At 24.8% G+C, this 19310-nt stretch overlaps 1 protein-coding gene across 5 annotated transcripts in view; it reads right to left on the reverse strand.

Annotated features, from left to right (window-relative positions):
• The window catches only part of LOC127282487 (diacylglycerol lipase-alpha), a 35561-nt gene that overhangs the window by 10577 nt on the left and 5674 nt on the right, over positions 1-19310 (reverse strand). For all 5 annotated transcript variants that reach the window (XM_051306753.1, XM_051306751.1, XM_051306752.1 and 2 more), the window contains 8 exons: positions 7821-8032; positions 2652-2756; positions 2063-2249; positions 1897-1981; positions 1396-1724; positions 968-1163; positions 655-843; positions 174-464 (listed from right to left, as the gene is read on the reverse strand). In XM_051306753.1, coding sequence (XP_051162710.1) covers positions 174-464; positions 655-843; positions 968-1163; positions 1396-1724; positions 1897-1981; positions 2063-2249; positions 2652-2756; positions 7821-8032 — 1594 coding nt within the window. The remainder of the gene's footprint in view (positions 1-173; positions 465-654; positions 844-967; positions 1164-1395; positions 1725-1896; positions 1982-2062; positions 2250-2651; positions 2757-7820; positions 8033-19310) is intronic.

Genomic DNA, 19310 nt, shown 5'->3' on the forward strand with positions numbered 1-19310 from the left:
TAATATGAAATAATATTCTAATAAATTTAAATTATTTTTGATAATATTAATCTTTAATTTCTTTATAACAAACAATTAAATACTCAATTTGGCGCGCTTGCGCGCGTTTAATATTGCTAGTAAATATTATAATTTTTCTTATCAGTGAAACAAAAGTGTCATAGGAAATATACCTTGGGATCCACGCTTCTCTTGATAGCGTTGATGAGGTCCGCCCTCAGGCTCTCCATTTGTCTCAATCCTATCCTTGGTATAACGTCTTTTCCAACAACTACGGACGTAATGAATTCCTGTGAGTATTGTTGAGCAGGCATACTCAACAATCCACCAGGTGGTGCAAACGAAAAGCACACCAAATCTGGATACTCTTGTCGAAGTAAAATTGCTAATATTGCCGCTGTTCCCGCTCCCAATGAATGTCCGACTAAAACGAGTCCGAACTGATGAGTACCCTTCTCTGGATCCTATTATTGGAAAAAAAAAGGAAAGAGAAAAAAATAATTTTAAAACAGTAAAAAAAGAGAGAGAAAACAAATGTGAAAGGTTTTTGTCTTTAAAGGTCTTTAAAGAAAAATTTTTTCGAAACTATTTGTAAAAAAAGGGAAATTTGTAAATAAAATTTAAATTATTATTATTCAACAAATGAAAACTCACTTTTGCGAATGCTTTGTCAATTATTCCCTCCTCGTGGAGTTTTTTTCGTATATACTCAGCGGCTTGAACCATCCCTTTATGAGCTAACCAGTCTTCTCTAGGCGGCGATAATGGTAATACTTCACCCTCTGCATTTAAATCTGTCATCACGTCTTTTAAACTAAGGGTCCCGCGAATACTAACAACCACCTGGAAAAATCGTATCAAGACTCATTAGTACTTTAAATTCATAACTTGTAAAATCTAGAAATTTTTTTCGTTATAAAAAATTGCCTTTTTTAAAAAAAAAATTAGAAATCAATATTATTGACACCTTTTTATTGCTGTAATCAAGCGCAACGAAAAATGGAGTCTCGCCAACGTCCACGTGGAAAGTGGCATAAACGACCTCGACTTGTCCGATTTCCACCAATCTTCTTAGTACAGCGTAATTGCATTGGCAGCAGTTATCCTCAACGACTATAGTTTCATCTTCCTCTCCTTTGCATGAGAAGCAGCAGCATCTTAATCTGAGAAAAAAAAAAAAAAAAAATTATTATCCAATAAATCGCATCAACGCTCTTGCTCTAGATTTCTATTACCCAAGAATAATTTCCCTCTGAGAATCTAAACAACTCTAGGGAAAACTCTTTATACAAGGAAATTGTAAAGATAAATAAAAATTTTATAAATTTTTGTTCGAGAATTACAAATTTTTAAGAATTATTAAATTGTTTTTGTTAAAGAAAAAAAAAAAATTACCTTGTACACAATTGGCAAAGGCCACTCGATTGGGAAACGAGAAAAAGTGGCCAGCCATAAGCAGCTAGCGCAAAATGCATATAATGAACAGCTGGCAGAAAGTATTTTAAATCTTCATCCTCGGTCAAATGCAGGAACTTGGTACGAGGAGTGATTGGCACTCCTGATAGGAACTCATAGATATCGTTCTTTCCCTGCTTCACAATCAGCTCCCGTTCGATTTTCTGAAATCTTCGTAATAACACTAAACCCGCCACGACGTCCGACGGAACTACGTCTAAATCCCTGAAGAAATCGCTCAATAGCTTCGCAATATCCGCAAAGGAATTCTAAAGAAATTGGAATCACAAAAAAAAAAATCCAAATCAAAATATATTTTTAATTCAAAAAAAAATTTTAATTCAAAAAAAAGAAATTTAACTAATAGAAAAGAAAAAATTTTTTAAATTCTTTATTTTCTAAAAAGAAAATGCAAAATTTTATATAAATAAAATTACATACTCTATTTCTATCCGAATTTCCCATGCAGCAGAATAATATTCTACATCTATTGTCCCAACTATCTTGATAGGCACGAATGACTTTTCTGTAAATAAAAATAAAAGAGAAAAATAAATTTTCGATTTTTTTTTTTTCTTGACAAATTAATTTATTTCAAAAACAGTACCGTTGTCGCCAATTCCTATTTCTGCTGCCGCTACGTTTATAGTGCATTCTATCTCCCCGAGATTCCGCTTCTCGTAAACTACGTTGATATTTCTTCATTTTCACCCAGGACCTGCCTGCAGTATCATATGTACACCACACAGTCACCACAACTGACGCTTGAATACACCAGTTCGAAATAATCAACGCTGAAATGGCCAAATAATTTCTCTTTTTTTAAAAATTATTTTTTTAAATTCCTCTAAAAAAAAAAAAAAAAAAAATTCTCCCCTTTTTTTATAATAAACCTAATTTCCAATTTTAAAAACTAAAAAAAACCCTCATGAATAAATTTTCTTTGAAATTTAAATTCACTTCGAGAAACTTTTATATACTTCAAATGAGTAAAAAGTTTTTTAAGAATGAATTAAAAGTGAATTATGAACATTCATTTTGTACCAATATCTTCTTAATTCTCACTATTTTTTTTTTTAATTTCTTTTTTTTATATTATAATAGAATGGAAAAAAATTTTCAATAATTTTTTAGAGAAAATTATTTTTCCAATTTACGCTAAAGAAATTGAAAATAATTTTTAAAAAAACACTTACCTAACATAATTTCTTTTTTTGTCTGATCTACGGGACAAGATTGATAGAAATATGCTAACCACGTTACACCAGCGCACAGCCATCCTGTCTCCACTAATAATAAAACTGCAATAAATAAAAATTAAATTATTTAATTAAATTCGAGTAAATTTTTTAATTAACTTCCAAGAAAATTTTTTTTTTACTTTTCTTTGGAAATAGGAATTTTTTTTCTCTTCATGTCAGTTTTGATAAAAGCTTTCCGCCAATGTTATGAAATTATTTCCCTCTACAGTATGCAAGACATGATATGTATATGCCTCAATCGACAAATTTTCTCTACCTTCTAAAATCTTTAAAAACTTCCATCACTGCCTTCATAAAGCACGTCAATTCGTATTTATAGCTTAAAACTCCTAAACTTTTTTACAAAATGCGAAAAAGTTTTCTGATTACAAAACTATTACGAAACATATTTCAAGTTTTTTCCCCCCTTTAAATTGATGCAACACAAAAATAGAAGTAAAAAAAAAGAATCATTGGAAAAAATAAAAAAGATCAAATATTTTTTTTTCTAATTATCTTTTGATATTAATTTCTTTTATCGAAAATTTAGAAAATCAAATTTCAATTATTTTTTTAAATCCCCAACAATTATTTTTTAATCCATATATCAATTTTTATTTTCTAATCAAGATAAAATATTTTACTAACAAGTGTGATTTTCACCCCTTGGAAAAAAAAAAAATGTTTACCCAAATAAAAAGAAATTTTCACCTTTCATCAAAATGGTAAAGAGAAAAATATTTCAAAAATCGACACTGTCACGCATCAACGAATAAACAGTACGTGATCGGAAAACATTAAATTGACAGAACACTATAAATATATATATATATATTGGTTTTCAAGTGAAGAGATGAGTCCAAGCTTTTTTGGATTTCGTCCAAGACTTTTTGTTTGCGTCGATTCTTTTTCTTTCTTTCAACCATTCAAAGTTCAAAGATCAAACGAATTTAATTTGTTTCAGAGATGAAAATGGGTCACATGCCCATATATCCCATATATCAGTCTTTGAAAATTAATTCTTGATATTAAAAAAAAAAAATTATCAACAATTTTGTCAATTAAATAAATAAAATAATAAATAAAATTATAGCTATCAATAGATTTTTTTCTTTTAGATTTATAAATTTCTATTTAGCCATTAAAAGAAAAATAGTTCAAGAAATAATGGGGGCAGAGATTTAATTTTAAAAGGTCAATTTTAATCGTAGCTATAAATTTTTCCCCTCTGAAATTTTCATATCTATATCACATAGGCAAATTATTTCTTTTGTATAAATATACAAAGAATTAATATGGACACTTTTTAATCCATTATTTTTTTATTATTATAGAGAGAAATAAAATAAAAAAAAATCTCTGAATATAAATTTAAAAAAAATAAAAATTCAACCCAAGAATAATTCTCTGTCAGTCACATGTTTCAGTACGATAAGAATTGCACTTTTTTTTACGACAAAATATTTCTAATAAATTTCTTTTATGCCGAGTACCTCACGTTGCATTTCTAAAGAATAAAAAAACAAAAAAAAAAAATGTGTGACATTATTTCCAAAGCTTATCCAGTTTATTAGGATTCAAATTGTCCTGTAATAAAAAAAATATATAAATACAAAACGTTTAATAAAATAAATGAAATATTAAAATTATCAAAATTATAAATTTTTTATTAAGGAATCAAGGCAATTAAATTATTATTTATAATCGAAATTTAGTTTAATTTTTAGTTTAAAAAAAAAAAAAACATTCTGATTTTTATTCTACTCTCGATAGTAAAAAAAATCCACGAATCCTCAGTCAACAAGGTCCCCCAAGAGCTATCGTTTATTAGGGTAAAGGCCTATAAGGGTTGGCTTCAATTCTTATTAATATTCGTTCCTCGCCTGCGAAATTGGTGTCTGGCCAGAAAACCAGTTTCCACGTTTTTCTTCACAATTGTATTGACATTTAAATAGGAAATTCACTTCAATTGAAACTTCATTTTTAAAAGTTTAAACTATTATTGTGGAATTTTTTTTCTAAATAAAAACTTTTTTTTTTGTAAATAAAATAAATTATTATTCATAATAATTTAAAAAATATAAATAATAAATTAATGAATATAATTAATAATTAATATTTAATAAATAATTAAATAATTTTTAATATTAATTATTAATTAATATTTCATAAATAATTGAATAATTTTTAATATTAATTATTAATTATTATTTAATAAATAATTAGTAAATTGAAAAAAATATCAAAAGATACATATTGAATAATTAAAAGAAAAATTGTAAGCGGAATGAAGTTTATTAATCCTGAGATTTAGTTACTGCTCACTTTTCTCTGAGAACTGGATAATTTTCCCAAATTGGATTTTACATGGAGTACTCTGGAAAATAGGATTCATGCTTGTGTACCAAGTATCATGAAATGTGAGGCGGGTCGCGAGAGTAAATGTCAAGAAAATGCAACGATGTTTTATGTCACATTCTCATATGTTTTCTAAAAGTATATAAAATCGTTAAATATTGATTTATAATAGAATTTAGAGCATTTTTTTTTGTATTACAAAAAAAAATCACATTATTTTTTTTTTATAATAATTTTTGCGTCTCTAAATTTAAACAAAATATTAAAACTATTTAATTTGATCTATTTTCTATATTTTTATCATTAAAAAAGAAAAAGAGAATAAATTTATAATGTCACCGTGCACTGTAATTTTTCCTACTCCCATAAATTATCGTTTCATATTCCATTCTTTTAACTGTTTAATAAATTTTAAATTCTTTCGAGTTTTTTTGTTTTGGTGTTTTTCCAACTCCATCGACCTTCGACCCATTTTACGTATCCTACTTATATATATATATATATACGACAGGAATGCTTCATTAAGTCTCGAGAATTTTTCGCAATTCAAAAGATTTTTAAAAACAAAAATAGATATATAAAAAAAAATTTATGAATATGCATACATTATAATTTATGCGAATGCTATTTTTTCCATTGAGTTAAAAAAAATAACTTTAAGAATTTTTTATTTTTAAATGAGCGAAGTATTTTCTATTTTTTTTTTCGAATTTCGAACATACATTTAACAACAAAATTTATCTGAGGAAAAATTAACATTTAATTCAAAGAAAATTAAGTCAAAACTTTAATTTGAACGAAAAAAAGTTTAATAAAAACTTTAGATCCGAGTAGAAAAGTTTCTTTTTCAAAGTATTTATTATTTCATTTCAAAATCCGAAAATCTACTTTAACAACATTTTTGCAATTTTCAAATCTTAAATTTTTTTCTAATACTTAAACTTGGAAAAAAATTTAATGAAAAATGAAAATAAAATGAAACGCAAAAAACTGATAAAAGAAAACTAAAGAAAATAAAAGAAAAATAATAGTTTACAAAAATTTTCTGTTATCAATTTTTTTTTTCTTTTGCTAATTGTTAAAACAATTTTTCAATTAAGAACGTTTTTAAAAGAAATTCTGGCTGAATCCATCTCAGATCAGGCAAGCCGACTAGCTTGAAATCATGGATTTATCTGCCGATGAAATATGTTATTCTGTACAGAAAATAAAGAAACACGTATTTTTTTATTTTCCATGAAAATTATTTTCAACGAAGTTATTCACTTTTGAACTTTGAACGGTAAAACTCGAAAAGTACAGTGAAAAAAAATTGTTTTACTCGTAACTTTTTTTCTAATTAGTGTAATCAATTTTTCTTTCTTGGATCTTTTTAATGGTATTTGTCTCTTCAAAATCCCATTTAAAATTTGTAAAAATCTTTAAAATTAACGAAATGGCGAATGATTTTCTGAAAATAAATAAGGTTAATTTTCTCAAAAACCCCACTTTTTTTTTCTTTCAAATTTTTACCATAAATTCTTACAAATACGAGGAACAATTCCTAGGAGTTTCAAGCATGCTAAACCATTCTGTCATTCAGGGGAATTTTTTTTCGAAATTTTATTTTCTTCGAATTTTGAGATAATTGGTGCGGACTTTCAAGAACAAAACAATGTTGTGAAGCTCACTAAAGTAAGTCCTTTTATAACCAACAATTATTATTGTCTTAAGTGAACGCAATTACTTTACATAATATTAACTGTCTTCAATTTTAAATTATAGAATTTAGACAAATAATAAATCCATAAATACTAATTTCTAAATATATGTTCAATTGGAAAAATTGAAAAGTTAAAGTAACTTGCAAAAAAATTTTCAAAGATAATTTGAATTTAAATAAAACTTTGATAAAATAAGCACTTCTGCAAGAATTACAATATTTATAAAAACATTTTTCTTTTCAAACTTAACAATATATTTAATTTGGTTCTAAAGAAATTTAAAATACTAAATTTCACATTTTTGATTTATAGAACCTTCAACACAAGTTATTTTACAGTGATTATGTATGCAAACATTATTTATTTATTTATTTATTGAGATTTAATCCAACAGTTATTATTGGTTATAAAAGGACTTACTTCAGTGAGCTTCACAACATTGTTTTGTTCTTGAAAGTCCGCACCAATTATCTCAAAATTCGAAGAAAATAAAATTTCGAAAAAAAATTCCCCTGAATGACAGAATGGTTTAGCATGCTTGAAACTCTTAGGAATTGTTCCTCGTATTTGTAAGAATTTATGGTAAAAATTTGAAAGAAAAAAAAAGTGGGGTTTTTGAGAAAATTAACCTTATTTATTTTCAGAAAATCATTCGCCATTTCGTTAATTTTAAAGATTTTTACAAATTTTAAATGGGATTTTGAAGAGACAAATACCATTAAAAAGATCCAAGAAAGAAAAATTGATTACACTAATTAGAAAAAAAGTTACGAGTAAAACAATTTTTTTTCACTGTACTTTTCGAGTTTTACCGTTCAAAGTTCAAAAGTGAATAACTTCGTTGAAAATAATTTTCATGGAAAATAAAAAAATACGTGTTTCTTTATTTTCTGTACAGAATAACATATTTCATCGGCAGATAAATCCATGATTTCAAGCTAGTCGGCTTGCCTGATCTGAGATGGATTCAGCCTTCTGTTAAATAAAAATGTAGCTGTGAAAATATTTGCCTCTGGAATTTAAAAAAAAAAAAAAAAAAGAAAGAGTGAAAAAATAAACTTACACAGTCGTATATAAAGAAGATAGGGCATTGCAGCTCTTGCATTGGTGTCCAAAATGCTTCCTCTCGTCGCCAACAAACAAATAGAAAACTCAACAGACATCGTTAATATGAATATTGTCAAATAGCCAAGGATATAGTCCCAGAGAAGAAGGATGCAATAAACGCCACGATCCCACTCAAGTATTCCCAATATCAATCCAAGAGCTATCATCCTGAAAAGTAAATGAAAAAAAAATTAACTGAAAATATTATTTTACAATTTCATAAAGAAAATATAAATAATTTTCCACTTAAAAATATTTTCTTTTTCACGAATACAAAATTTACAAGCACTTTTTGGCCCTTAAGATAAATGTATAAAATGTACCCAGAATTTTTCATTCTATGTAAATTTATTCAAATTCCCAATTTGCATTCTCTTCACCCAATATCCAGTAGTTTCTAAATACTCCCTGGATTTTAAATAATATCATCTCCCTTTTTTCAAAAAAAAAAACTATTTTCTTTTTTTGTTATTCGATTTACTCAAATGTAATTTGTTGCGAAAAAAAAAAATGTTTCTGTCGAATTGCAAAAAATGATTTTGCCGGTGCAATTTAAAAAATATTTTATGTACCTATTTCTTCATTTCTAGCGCGTACTTTATCGAGTCATAAAAATGTGTTCCTCCGCACTTGTGGAGATGATAAAAAGTTCTCTCTCGTTTTCTACATTTAATGGATCGTTTTAAAGGGAGGTTTTTTTTTTCTAAAGATTCTTCTACATTTTTGCCATATGTACATAAATGTAACTTTCTCTCTCTCTCTCACTCCCTTTCTTTCGAAATTGTAGATTAATATTGGCTCTATAAATTTAAAAATTAAAAACAAAAAAAAAAAAGACACGATGTGTAAAAGAAACACCGAGTCAATGAGAAACTAAATAAATGAACAGCTCTTTGTATTCAGCATTGCAATTGTTACTTCATACGGAATTTTTCATTTTTACGTGAGCTGAATTTCTTTTATTGTGCATTTTTCAAAAACACAATTTCTGATTTTCATGGAATATTATTCTTATTTACATATTATATATATTTGAGAAAGGATTTTGGTGTTTATTTTCGAATATATTTTAGAGAAAAATAATTGTGGAAAATTCTCTAAAAAAAATTATTTGTTTCAAATACTCGATTACTTGACTATTATCAAATAAATATTTACTTGTACCAAATTATTTTCTATTTGAAACAATAATTTCTGTATTTGAAATAAATTTGATACAAATAAATATTTACTTGTACCAAATTATTTTCTATTTGAAACAATAATTTCTGTATTTAAAATAAATTTGATACAAATAAATATTTACTTGTACCAAATTATTTTCTATTTAAAACAATAATTTCTGTATTTGAAATAAATTTGATACAAATAAATATTTACTTGTACCAAATTATTTTCTATTCGAAACAATAATTTCTGTATTTGAAATAAATTTGATACAAATAAATATTTATTTAAAAATAGTCAAGTAATCGAGTATTTGAATAAAAATAAAAATTTTTTTTTTCAGTGAATAAACAGTTCTAGTATTTGAAAAATTTTTTCCTCTAATGTTTTGTAAATTTTGCCGTAATAATAATTTTGTGCAATAACAGTTATATTGTTGATTGAGGAAAACTCAATTTGGTAATTATTAGCTTAGAAAATTGACGAGAGAGCGAAACCACCGGGGCTAATGGTGCTTTCATGTATACAGGACAAGGGGGGAGGGAGGGGGGGGGGTGATGGCGAGGTGGGTATAAGAGGGAAAAACACAAATGTACAACAAAAGCGTTGCATCTCAGAAATTGTGAAATTGCAAAGACGAAATTATACGATCAACATTACTCAAGGAATTTTCTTGTATATAAATTAATCCTGAGCACGATATCTTTGTAATTTTCATTGAACGAGAGGGTACAATTAATCTTCACAGAGGAGACACTAATTTATATATCTTTCCTCTTTCTCTCTTTTACTTATCTTGTACTTTAACCACATATATATACTTTTGTTTTTATTTGTCAGGTTTCTTTGAGAAAATAAAAAAATCATTTTGTTTTATCTCTTGCAATTTTTTTTTTATTTCCATTCTTTATTTATCTAGTATTGAATAAATACTAGATAAAAATTGATAATTCAGAATTTCAAAAGAAATGAATTTTTTCCCTTTTAATGATTTGTAAATTGAAGAGTTAAAAGAGTTTTGAGAAATGAAGAACCATTTTTGTGAATTAATAAATTGTTGGGGTTTTTTGAAGACATGAATTGGACAATTAGTACTGAGTTCTGTAGAGAACTTCAGAAAAGTACTTAGCCCTTCTTTTAGGCTCTTGTTGCTGCCTATTTTAAGAGAAAAAGGGGGGAGGGGGACACACGGGGGGAAAAAACACCATATCGTTGCATAGACTGTTAGAAACGAGGGTTTGTTAGACAGGCTGCTGTGTGCGGTCCGTATCGATTTATGTTGTGTGGGCTTCTATATACGATTTCATCCTAGGAAACATTGTTCCCTGTTGATCGTTGCCGCACAAAACATTCCCTCTCTTTCATCCTTTTTTTTTTTTTTATTATCATTATAAACAATGTTCTTTTACAAATCATTGTTATTTCACAAAACACCAACTCTCGAACTAATATAATCCGATAATACCTCGTGATCCATACAATAAAAAGAGAATTCCTAAAAAATAAAAATTCGTTTCATTAATCACACATTAATTTATAAAATAATAATTATACAAATTGTAATTTAAAAAGGCGTCCGTAAATTATAAATAAATAAAAAAAAAAAGAGAAATTTTGGTTAAAAAAATTATCTTTAATTTCCGATGTAAAAGAAGAAAGAAACTTTTTTTTTTGTTAATAAAGAAGAAATTTTTTCCATTTCAATCAAAGTTTGTTTGAAACAAACAATTTCTTTACTTTACTGCGGCAATCTTTTATTGTTTCCCTCTCGATTAAACGAGTTTACACTCTCGGTATCTATTTTCAACAAAATAGTTGTGTAAACGGAATCGTAAACTTTGTTTCAATTTTTTTTTTTAATCCAACGTGAAAAGGAAGTTTTTATAATTGTTTTAAAAAAAAATTCTTTGTAAAATATCGCAATTGTTTTATATTTTTGTGGAAAATCTGCAACCGATTTGTAAATACATAAAAAAAAACAACAATTTTTGTTTATATAAAAATATACAAGCCACGAACAAGTAAATTAAAAAAAAAGCAAACAAATTCTCCGCGAATTTTTTATATTCACCAAATTGATATTGTCAATCTGTTTTTTTTAGAGTGATTTTTTTCCGTCAATTAGAATAAAAAATAGAAATAAAAACAGTTTTAAACAATTAAAAAAAAAAATGTTTAGAAATTTTGTAAGGAAAATTTAATCACACATTAATTTATAAAATAATAATAATTGTACAAATTGTAATTTAAAAAGGCGTCCGTAAATTATAAATAAATAAAAAAAAAAAAATTTTACATGAGAAATTTTGAGAACAAAAAATTTCTAAAATAGTTTTCGATATAAAAAAAAAAATATAAGAACACTCGTAAAATTTCTCCTTGATTCTAATAATATCTTTTTGAATTTTGAGAAGACTATCTAAAAGTTAATGAATAAAGCGATTGAACTTAGATATTGGTAAAGTGATAGATCTTGTTTCTGAAAAGGAAGAAAGGGAGAATGAGGATAATCAATATCAGTGCGATCTGCTTTCGGCACACTCGAGAAGCTCTATAAATTAAGAAATTATCTAACTACCTCCAAGTATAGAACCGAAAGATTCATTTAAATTTAGAGATTTAAAAAAATACATTAATTATACTATCGTTTAAAATTCACTGTATTAAAAAAAACCATCCTGAAAATTCTCCAATAATATTTTTAATTATTGAACATTAATTAATGGAATAAAAAAAAAAAATACAGAAAACATCGAATTCATTGTTATTCTAGACACAAATTTTACACGCAAAATTAATTAACTCGGTGTTATATTTATTTTTAAAAAAAATTTATACGTAAAACTTGATGTTTGAATAACAAAAAAAAAATATAGAGAGTAAGTACAAAATAGCATTTTACCTCGACATTTATGATGCTCTACATAAACCAATAGATATTAAAAGAATTTTCATTGAAAAAACAAACAAGATGATAACTTGATAGTAGAATGTCAATTCTTTTGATAATATTTTATCCTTGAAGATGTGAGCTACTTTATATAAAAGGATTCCTTATTTTTTTTTGGGATAAATTAAAAATAAAAATTCTTTCAAGAAAAATTTCTCTCCAATAAATAATTTAAAATATTGACAAATATTTAAATGACTAAAATTTAATAACTAAAATATTGATTTTGAATTTAATAAATTTTTTTAATAACGTAATATATTAAATAAAGCAAATGAGATTATTTTAACCAAACAAAATTAATATTTAATATATATTACTCGAAATGGAAATATTTCAAAATTAAATTTTACCTACATGAAAACTTTAAATATTATATGTATTAAAACAAAAGCTTTTAAGCTCACTTTAATCTGCACTATGGTTTTTTTTTTTTGAATTAAACTTTATTAAAATGACCAAATATAAAATTAGTCATTACTCTCTTTCAAAAAATGTTACTTTTTTTAAAAATGAAAATGTAAAATTCCAACAGAAATTTAATACGAAAAAATATAATTTAAAATAAAAAAAAATAAATAAATAAAGTAAATAATAAGAAAATATTGCGGTATTAATTTCTTTTAATTATATAAAATTAAGTACTTGCAGTGTGAAAAGTAATTTGTATACTTTTTGACATTCATTTTGTGCCTTTAAGAAGTTATGTATAATAATTATGAGAAAGAAGTTATCACTTTTTATTTTATGCAAACGACAGCGAATAAAAAAAGCTTATTCTATATTGCAGCTCGACGAGTTTAGAGTGTATGGTATATTCTCATAGCTTCTCAGAATTGAAAAGCGTTAGTAAGGAACTTTGAGTTAGGAAAAGCATTTTTCCACATTTTCGAGCACGTTCTTTCGAGTATCTTAGTGTTAGATATATATTTTTTTTTTTTCTTTAAGAACGTCAGAGGCTTCACTCTCGTTATCTCTTTTTCTCTAGTCCTTATTTTACAAAACAACAATGTTTTTCATCGTTCCTTTTTTGCTGTCGTAAATACACGCTCGATTAGGCCCTTTTACTTGAAAAAAAAAACAAAATTAGTTTTTTTTCCATTATTTTTCATTTAAGTCAAAAATGGAAATTTTTTTTCAATAATTCTAAAATAATTAATAAGTAAATATTAATAATTAATTATTAATTAAACAAGAAATTGAAAATATTAATTTTGAATAAAATATAATTCCAATTTATTTTTTATTTTAAATAAAAGTAATTTAATTTTTTTATCCTACAGACTTTGACAATTTCCTTAAAAAAGAGAGTTTGTAACTTTCTTTGACCAAGTTTTCTCAATACAAGAATTCCCAAATGGTAAATATCTTTGAAAACAGGATCAACTGTTGTTACACTGTCAAACTCTACATTCTTGTTTTCTATTTAAAAAAATTCGTTGAAGGACTTATTCTTCCTAAAAAAAAATCAAATTTTCGAAAGTTCTTTAAAAAAAAAAAATTGAAACTTCACAATCGAAGTTCATTTCTTTGCGACAAAAAAAATATTTTTCAGTAATCACTTTTTTATCGAATGTTTTATGGCAGAAATGTGGAAATTTTTATGTCGAATAAAACGAATTGTTGAAAGTTCTAAGGGGATAAAAATTACAATTTTTCATCCAATTTTAGTTTAGTTTCTGAATTGCTTCTTCAAACGAGGTCGAACTAAAGTCATATATCACTTTTTACATATTTACTTTTATTGAAATCGTTATATATTTTTTTTATTCTATTGCCAATAGAAAAACCAAGTGTTTTTTTTAATATTTAAAAAAAAAATTTAATTTCATCAAATTTTGTTTACTGAAAAAAAATCTCAAAATTAAAAGAATTTCTTTCATTTGAAAATGAAAACTTTCTCACGCATATGTGGCTTTTTTTCTATTTGAGAAAAAATTAATTTTATCCCTGGGAGAAAAAGTTTTCAAACTTTTCTTTTTTTTTTTCGAAAATAAAGTAGCAATTTATTCAGATGAGAAAATTTTCAACTATGGATAGATCAGCTTTAAACAGTAATTAATTCTCCCTCTGCAAAGAGATCGTCTTTACAATTTGACCGGAGCCATTTCCTAAAGAAAACGAATTTCAAAATAGAGAAATTGAGAGAGAGAGAGAACAAGTTCGACTAAGAGTGCTAATCCTCCATTATCAGAAATAGGGAAATGGAAAACAGAATGAACTTTAACTGGATAAAATTCCTTTTAGATTAGATTGCATTTCAATATGGAGTAATATAAAAAAAAAAAAAAAAAAAAAAAAACACGAGAAAATGTAATCAAACATTAATGGAATTCACATTTCATTTTTCAATTTAAAAAAAAGAAGAAAAAAAAATTAAAATTTATATCCGTAGACTCAATTTGTATTGTATTCCAATTATTGAAAGGTATTGATTCAAAGATTAATTGAACATTCAAAGCACACAATATGTTATGGAATAAAGCTACACTCAATCGACAAAAACATGAATTCGGTGAAATTGTAATTAATTTACTAAAAAAAAAAAAAAAATTTTTTTCCCCTGTAAAGAAAAATTATTTTTTGTTTCTTCAATATTAAAATTTTCCCGCGAATGAAAATACTGGTGAATATATAATGAAAATATGACAATCACTGTTCCTTCGTCTTGGAAGTCCAAATTGCAATCTTGTCCTTGTTTCAAGAGATAAGAATAAAAAAAAAACAAGAGAAAAGAAGTTAGAAGAAAGAACCTTTTATGAACACAATATCTTGGCAATTTTGTTTCCAGTTTCATATTGAGAAAATCAAAAAAAAAAATTTAAATAAAACTTTCTCTGATATGATATAGAAAATAATACTATTTTTCGTAAATGAAAAAAAAAGTTTTGTAAAACTTTTCGTTTGGAAAAAAAAAGAAGATATAAATTGGAAATATTTCGACATTCGTGAGAAAGTGAATTTTCTCGATGATTTCCGTGTAACGAATTTACTCGAACATAACGAGTTTAACGAAATGGTCATAGATTTGCTGGAAAATTGTGACCTTTTGAGATTTTGCACTAGTGTCATCTACCAGAATCTTTCCCCATATCCGTTTTGACTTTGCGGATATTGCTGCTCGAGCAATAGCAAAAAAAAAACCTTTAAAGGATTCTATTTGCATTTTCAACTTGAGAAAGGATTATCTCGGCCTTTAGTTTGTGTGAAACGACTGAAGAGATAAAATCTCAATAGAAAGCTAACAAAGAAGTGGCTGGAAAGTCGTATAACAGACTTATCTATCTTTTTTTTTTTGGTACGAATTTCAAAAATTTATTCCTTGAAATCGCATTATCGAAATTAAACAGATTACTTCCCTCAAATAATTGAAAATCAACAATTGAAAAGTTTTTAACTAATTAAATTTGAATCTTTGTAGAAACTTGAAAATTACGAGCATCCTTCATTTACGATATTACTTGAATTTTCCAAATTGATAAGTTGCTCACAAATTCCTTATATGAGTTTTCAAATTCAAAATTCATGATCTCCATTTACCTAAAACAATATATTCTGATTAATTATTTATTCAATAAACTGTAATCAATTATCAATTTAATCAATTATTATCAATTAGAGCCAATTATTATCAATTAGAGCCAATTATTATTAATTGGTGTTTTATTAGAGGTATAAAATTCTTAAAAATTTTTTGTATAAAATAATTATGTAATTAATTTCACATTATGAGAAATACGAGAGTGAGAACGAGAATAATTTTCAATGGACCTTTGACGTTTTCATATAGGAATAGTGTTTGAATACTCGATTTGAAGTTGACATCTTTGAATGGTGCAATTTAGTGTCACTGACCTCATACATTACAATCTGATTCACTTAGACGAAGCCATTCAACGTTTCCATAATCGTGTTGTCTAAATCCATCACCTCAATAGGTTTCAAGTTAATTACACAATTTTTAATTTACAATAAAAACGAAATTTTAATTACTTTCCAACGATATATTTATTCGCCTCTCTAAGAGATTCCACGATGAATAAGAAATACTCGAGCGATGACAAATTAAAAATCCTCACCATTCACAATAAAAGTGGAATATTTTTCCTATTCAACAAAATTCTCAATTTAAAAAATTTCTAATTAAATTTTTTTTTATTACCAAAAAAAAAAATTATTAATAATGTAATCATGTTCAAGAGAAATCTCTAATCTTCATGTGATTAACGATAAGATTTGATTAACAATATAAATTGACTCTGATCCTAGCCGGATATTGTGTCATTAAAATATGCATCAGTTAATTAATTCGGCCAAAAGCACGATTGATGGATAAACTAGTTAATTAATATATGCAAAGATAAGGGAAAATAAGTTTCAAATCATGTTAAAAGCCAGAAAAGTTATTCAACAATTTCTAAACAAAGTTTTGTGCAACTAAATTAAAACACCCACACATTTCTAAATAATCTAAACTTCCATTATCTAAACCATTCGAACCAATATCCAATTTCTTTATAGCCTCAAGGTATTTTATCTATTTAGAAGGAAAAAAAAAAAAAAATTCCATTTCTCCGAATAATTAATTAAACTCTCATAGAAATACTATAATTGCAATTAAATGAAATATTATTCAACTCAAAATAATTAACAGAAATTGTGGAATTTACATTATTAAAGGAATATACATTGAATTCACATTATTGAATGAAAGTGTGGAATAACAATTTTGCACTTTGCATTGTTTCTTGATTCTCGAAATAGTTCTCATTGTATCAGAGAGTAACATTGCACCAAATGCACCACATTTGCGGTAAACATCATTTATACCTAATAGCCACATATGACTAGTCAGATAAATGGAAATGTCGATATTGACTATTGGTAACATATATACATATATCTCCGTTAAATTTGTATACAGTTCGATAGCGTCCGATAATTATCATCATCCAAAATCTTGATTAATCAAAAATAATTATAAAAAAAACAAAAAGGAATTAAAAATTCTCAACACCTTTTGAATTTTCAATAATAAAATTGACAATTTTCCGAATTAAAATTATTCTGCAAAATTATTATATATAATAATAAAATGCTTGGTCTGTCCTTCTGTCCTAACTTGAAGTTGGTCTTTTATGATTTCACGTGTTTTTTGAATAGTAATCGACGTGTCAAATTTGTGTCAAATTAAACTTGAAAATTTTAGAAATAATTAAATTTCAAAAGATAATTGTTAATTTTCAAACAATAATAAAATTTTACAGAACTAAAAATAATTCATCAAAAAATTTTTTGGAAAACATTTTTTAAATTTAATTGAATTTTCAAAAGATTTAAAAATTGAGATTTTAGAAATTAATTGAACTTCAAGTGATTTTAATTAAAATTTTATATGATTTCACTAAAAAATTTATTAGAAATTACAAACAAAATACAATAATTTGATAATCATTTTTAATTGAAAAATGGTTTCAGATAGTTGAATTTTCAAAGAATATTATAAAAATATTTAAAAATAATTGAATTCCTTTAGAGTTATCTAATTGAAATTATTAAATTTCAAAAAATTTTCGATGGAAAATTTTAGAAATAATTAAATTTTAAATGCTTTTAAATTCAAATTATTGAAAATTCAATTAATTTTGAATTCAAATTTTTTAGAATAATTAAATTTTCTTTAATTTTGATTTGAAATTTCGGAAAATAATTAAATTTCAATTAAAATTTTGAATAATAATTCATTTTTTGGTGATTTTTTATTGAAAATTTTGATAATTAATTTTGAATTGAAATTTTAGAAAATAATAAAATTTTATTTGATTTTAAATTTAGAAAATAATTGAATTTTAGTTGATTTTGAATTGAAAATTTGGAAAATAATTGAATTTTCTTTGATTTTGAATTGAAATTTTGGGAAATAATTGAATTTTAATTGAAATTTTGAATAATAATTTAATTTAAGTTCATTTCTTATTGAAAATTTGGATAATTAATTTTGAATAGAAATTTTAGAAAATAATTGAAGAATTTTATTTCATTTTAAATTGAAAACTATGAAAATAATTGAATTTTTAAATGATTTTGAATTGAAAATTTTGAAAATAATTGAATTTTCTTTGATTTTGAATTGAAATTTTGGGAAATAATTGAATTTTAATTGAAATTTTGAATAATAATTTAATTTAAGTTCATTTTTTATTGAAAATTTGGATAATTAATTTTGTATAGAAATTTTAGAAAATAATTGAAGAATTTTATTTCATTTTAAATTGAAAACTAGGAAAATAATTGAATTTTGAAAGATTTTGAATTAAAAATTTGGAAAGTAATTGAATTTTCTTTGATTTTGAATTAAAATTTTGGGAAATAATTGAATTTTAGTTAATTTTGGAATTGAAATTTTGGAAAATAATTAAATAATTGAATTTTTGTTAATTTTCAATAGAAAAATTTGGAAAATATTTGAATTTTAGTTGATTTTAAATTAAAATTTCGGATAATAATTGAATTTTATGTGATTTTAAATTGAAAATTTGGAAAATAATTGAATTTTAAAAGATTTTGAATTAAAAATTTGAAAAATAATTGAATTGTCTTGGATTTTGAATTGAAATTTTGGAAAATAATTAAATTTCAATTACAATTTTAAATAATAATTCAATTTTAGTTGATTTTTGATAATTAATTTTGAAATGAAATTTTAGAAAATAATTTTATTTTATTTGAATTTAAATTGAAAATTTGGAAAATAAGTGAATTTTAGTTGATTTTGAATGGAAAATTTTGGATAATAATTGAATTTCATTTGATTTTAAATTGAAAATTTGGAAAATAATTGAATTTTAAAAGACTTTGCATTTAAAATTTAATAATTTAATAATTAATAATCTGAGGCCTATAAAACATATAATTTTTATTTTTATCATTTAATATGGAATAATATTCTAATAAATTTAAATAATTATTGATAATATTAATTTTTAATTTCTCTATAACAAATAATGAAATAATCAATTTGGCGCGCGTTTAATATTGCTAGTTAATTCATAATTCTAAAAAAAATCATTAGAACTTAATTTTAATTCTTAATATAGAATGAAAAAAAAAGTGTCGAAATTTTGTTAATAACTCTTAAAAATTTGAGTTTCATTAACAAGAACAGTGGAATATATCCAGTGATGGTTTACTGGCGAGTGATAAACATTAGAGTAATGTCCCATAAATCTTTTTCCAAGCTATATAGGAGAAAACAAAGACCCATTTATCGCACAAGGGATTGTCAGTACCAGAGAGTGTACACCAAAGCAGCATTCAAGTAGGATTCAC

The sequence above is a fragment of the Leptopilina boulardi genome, unplaced genomic scaffold (assembly GCF_019393585.1).
Source record: "Leptopilina boulardi isolate dan_hultmark-lab unplaced genomic scaffold, ZJU_Lbou_2.1 LbouV2_30, whole genome shotgun sequence".
Taxonomy (NCBI): Eukaryota; Metazoa; Arthropoda; class Insecta; order Hymenoptera; family Figitidae; genus Leptopilina; species Leptopilina boulardi.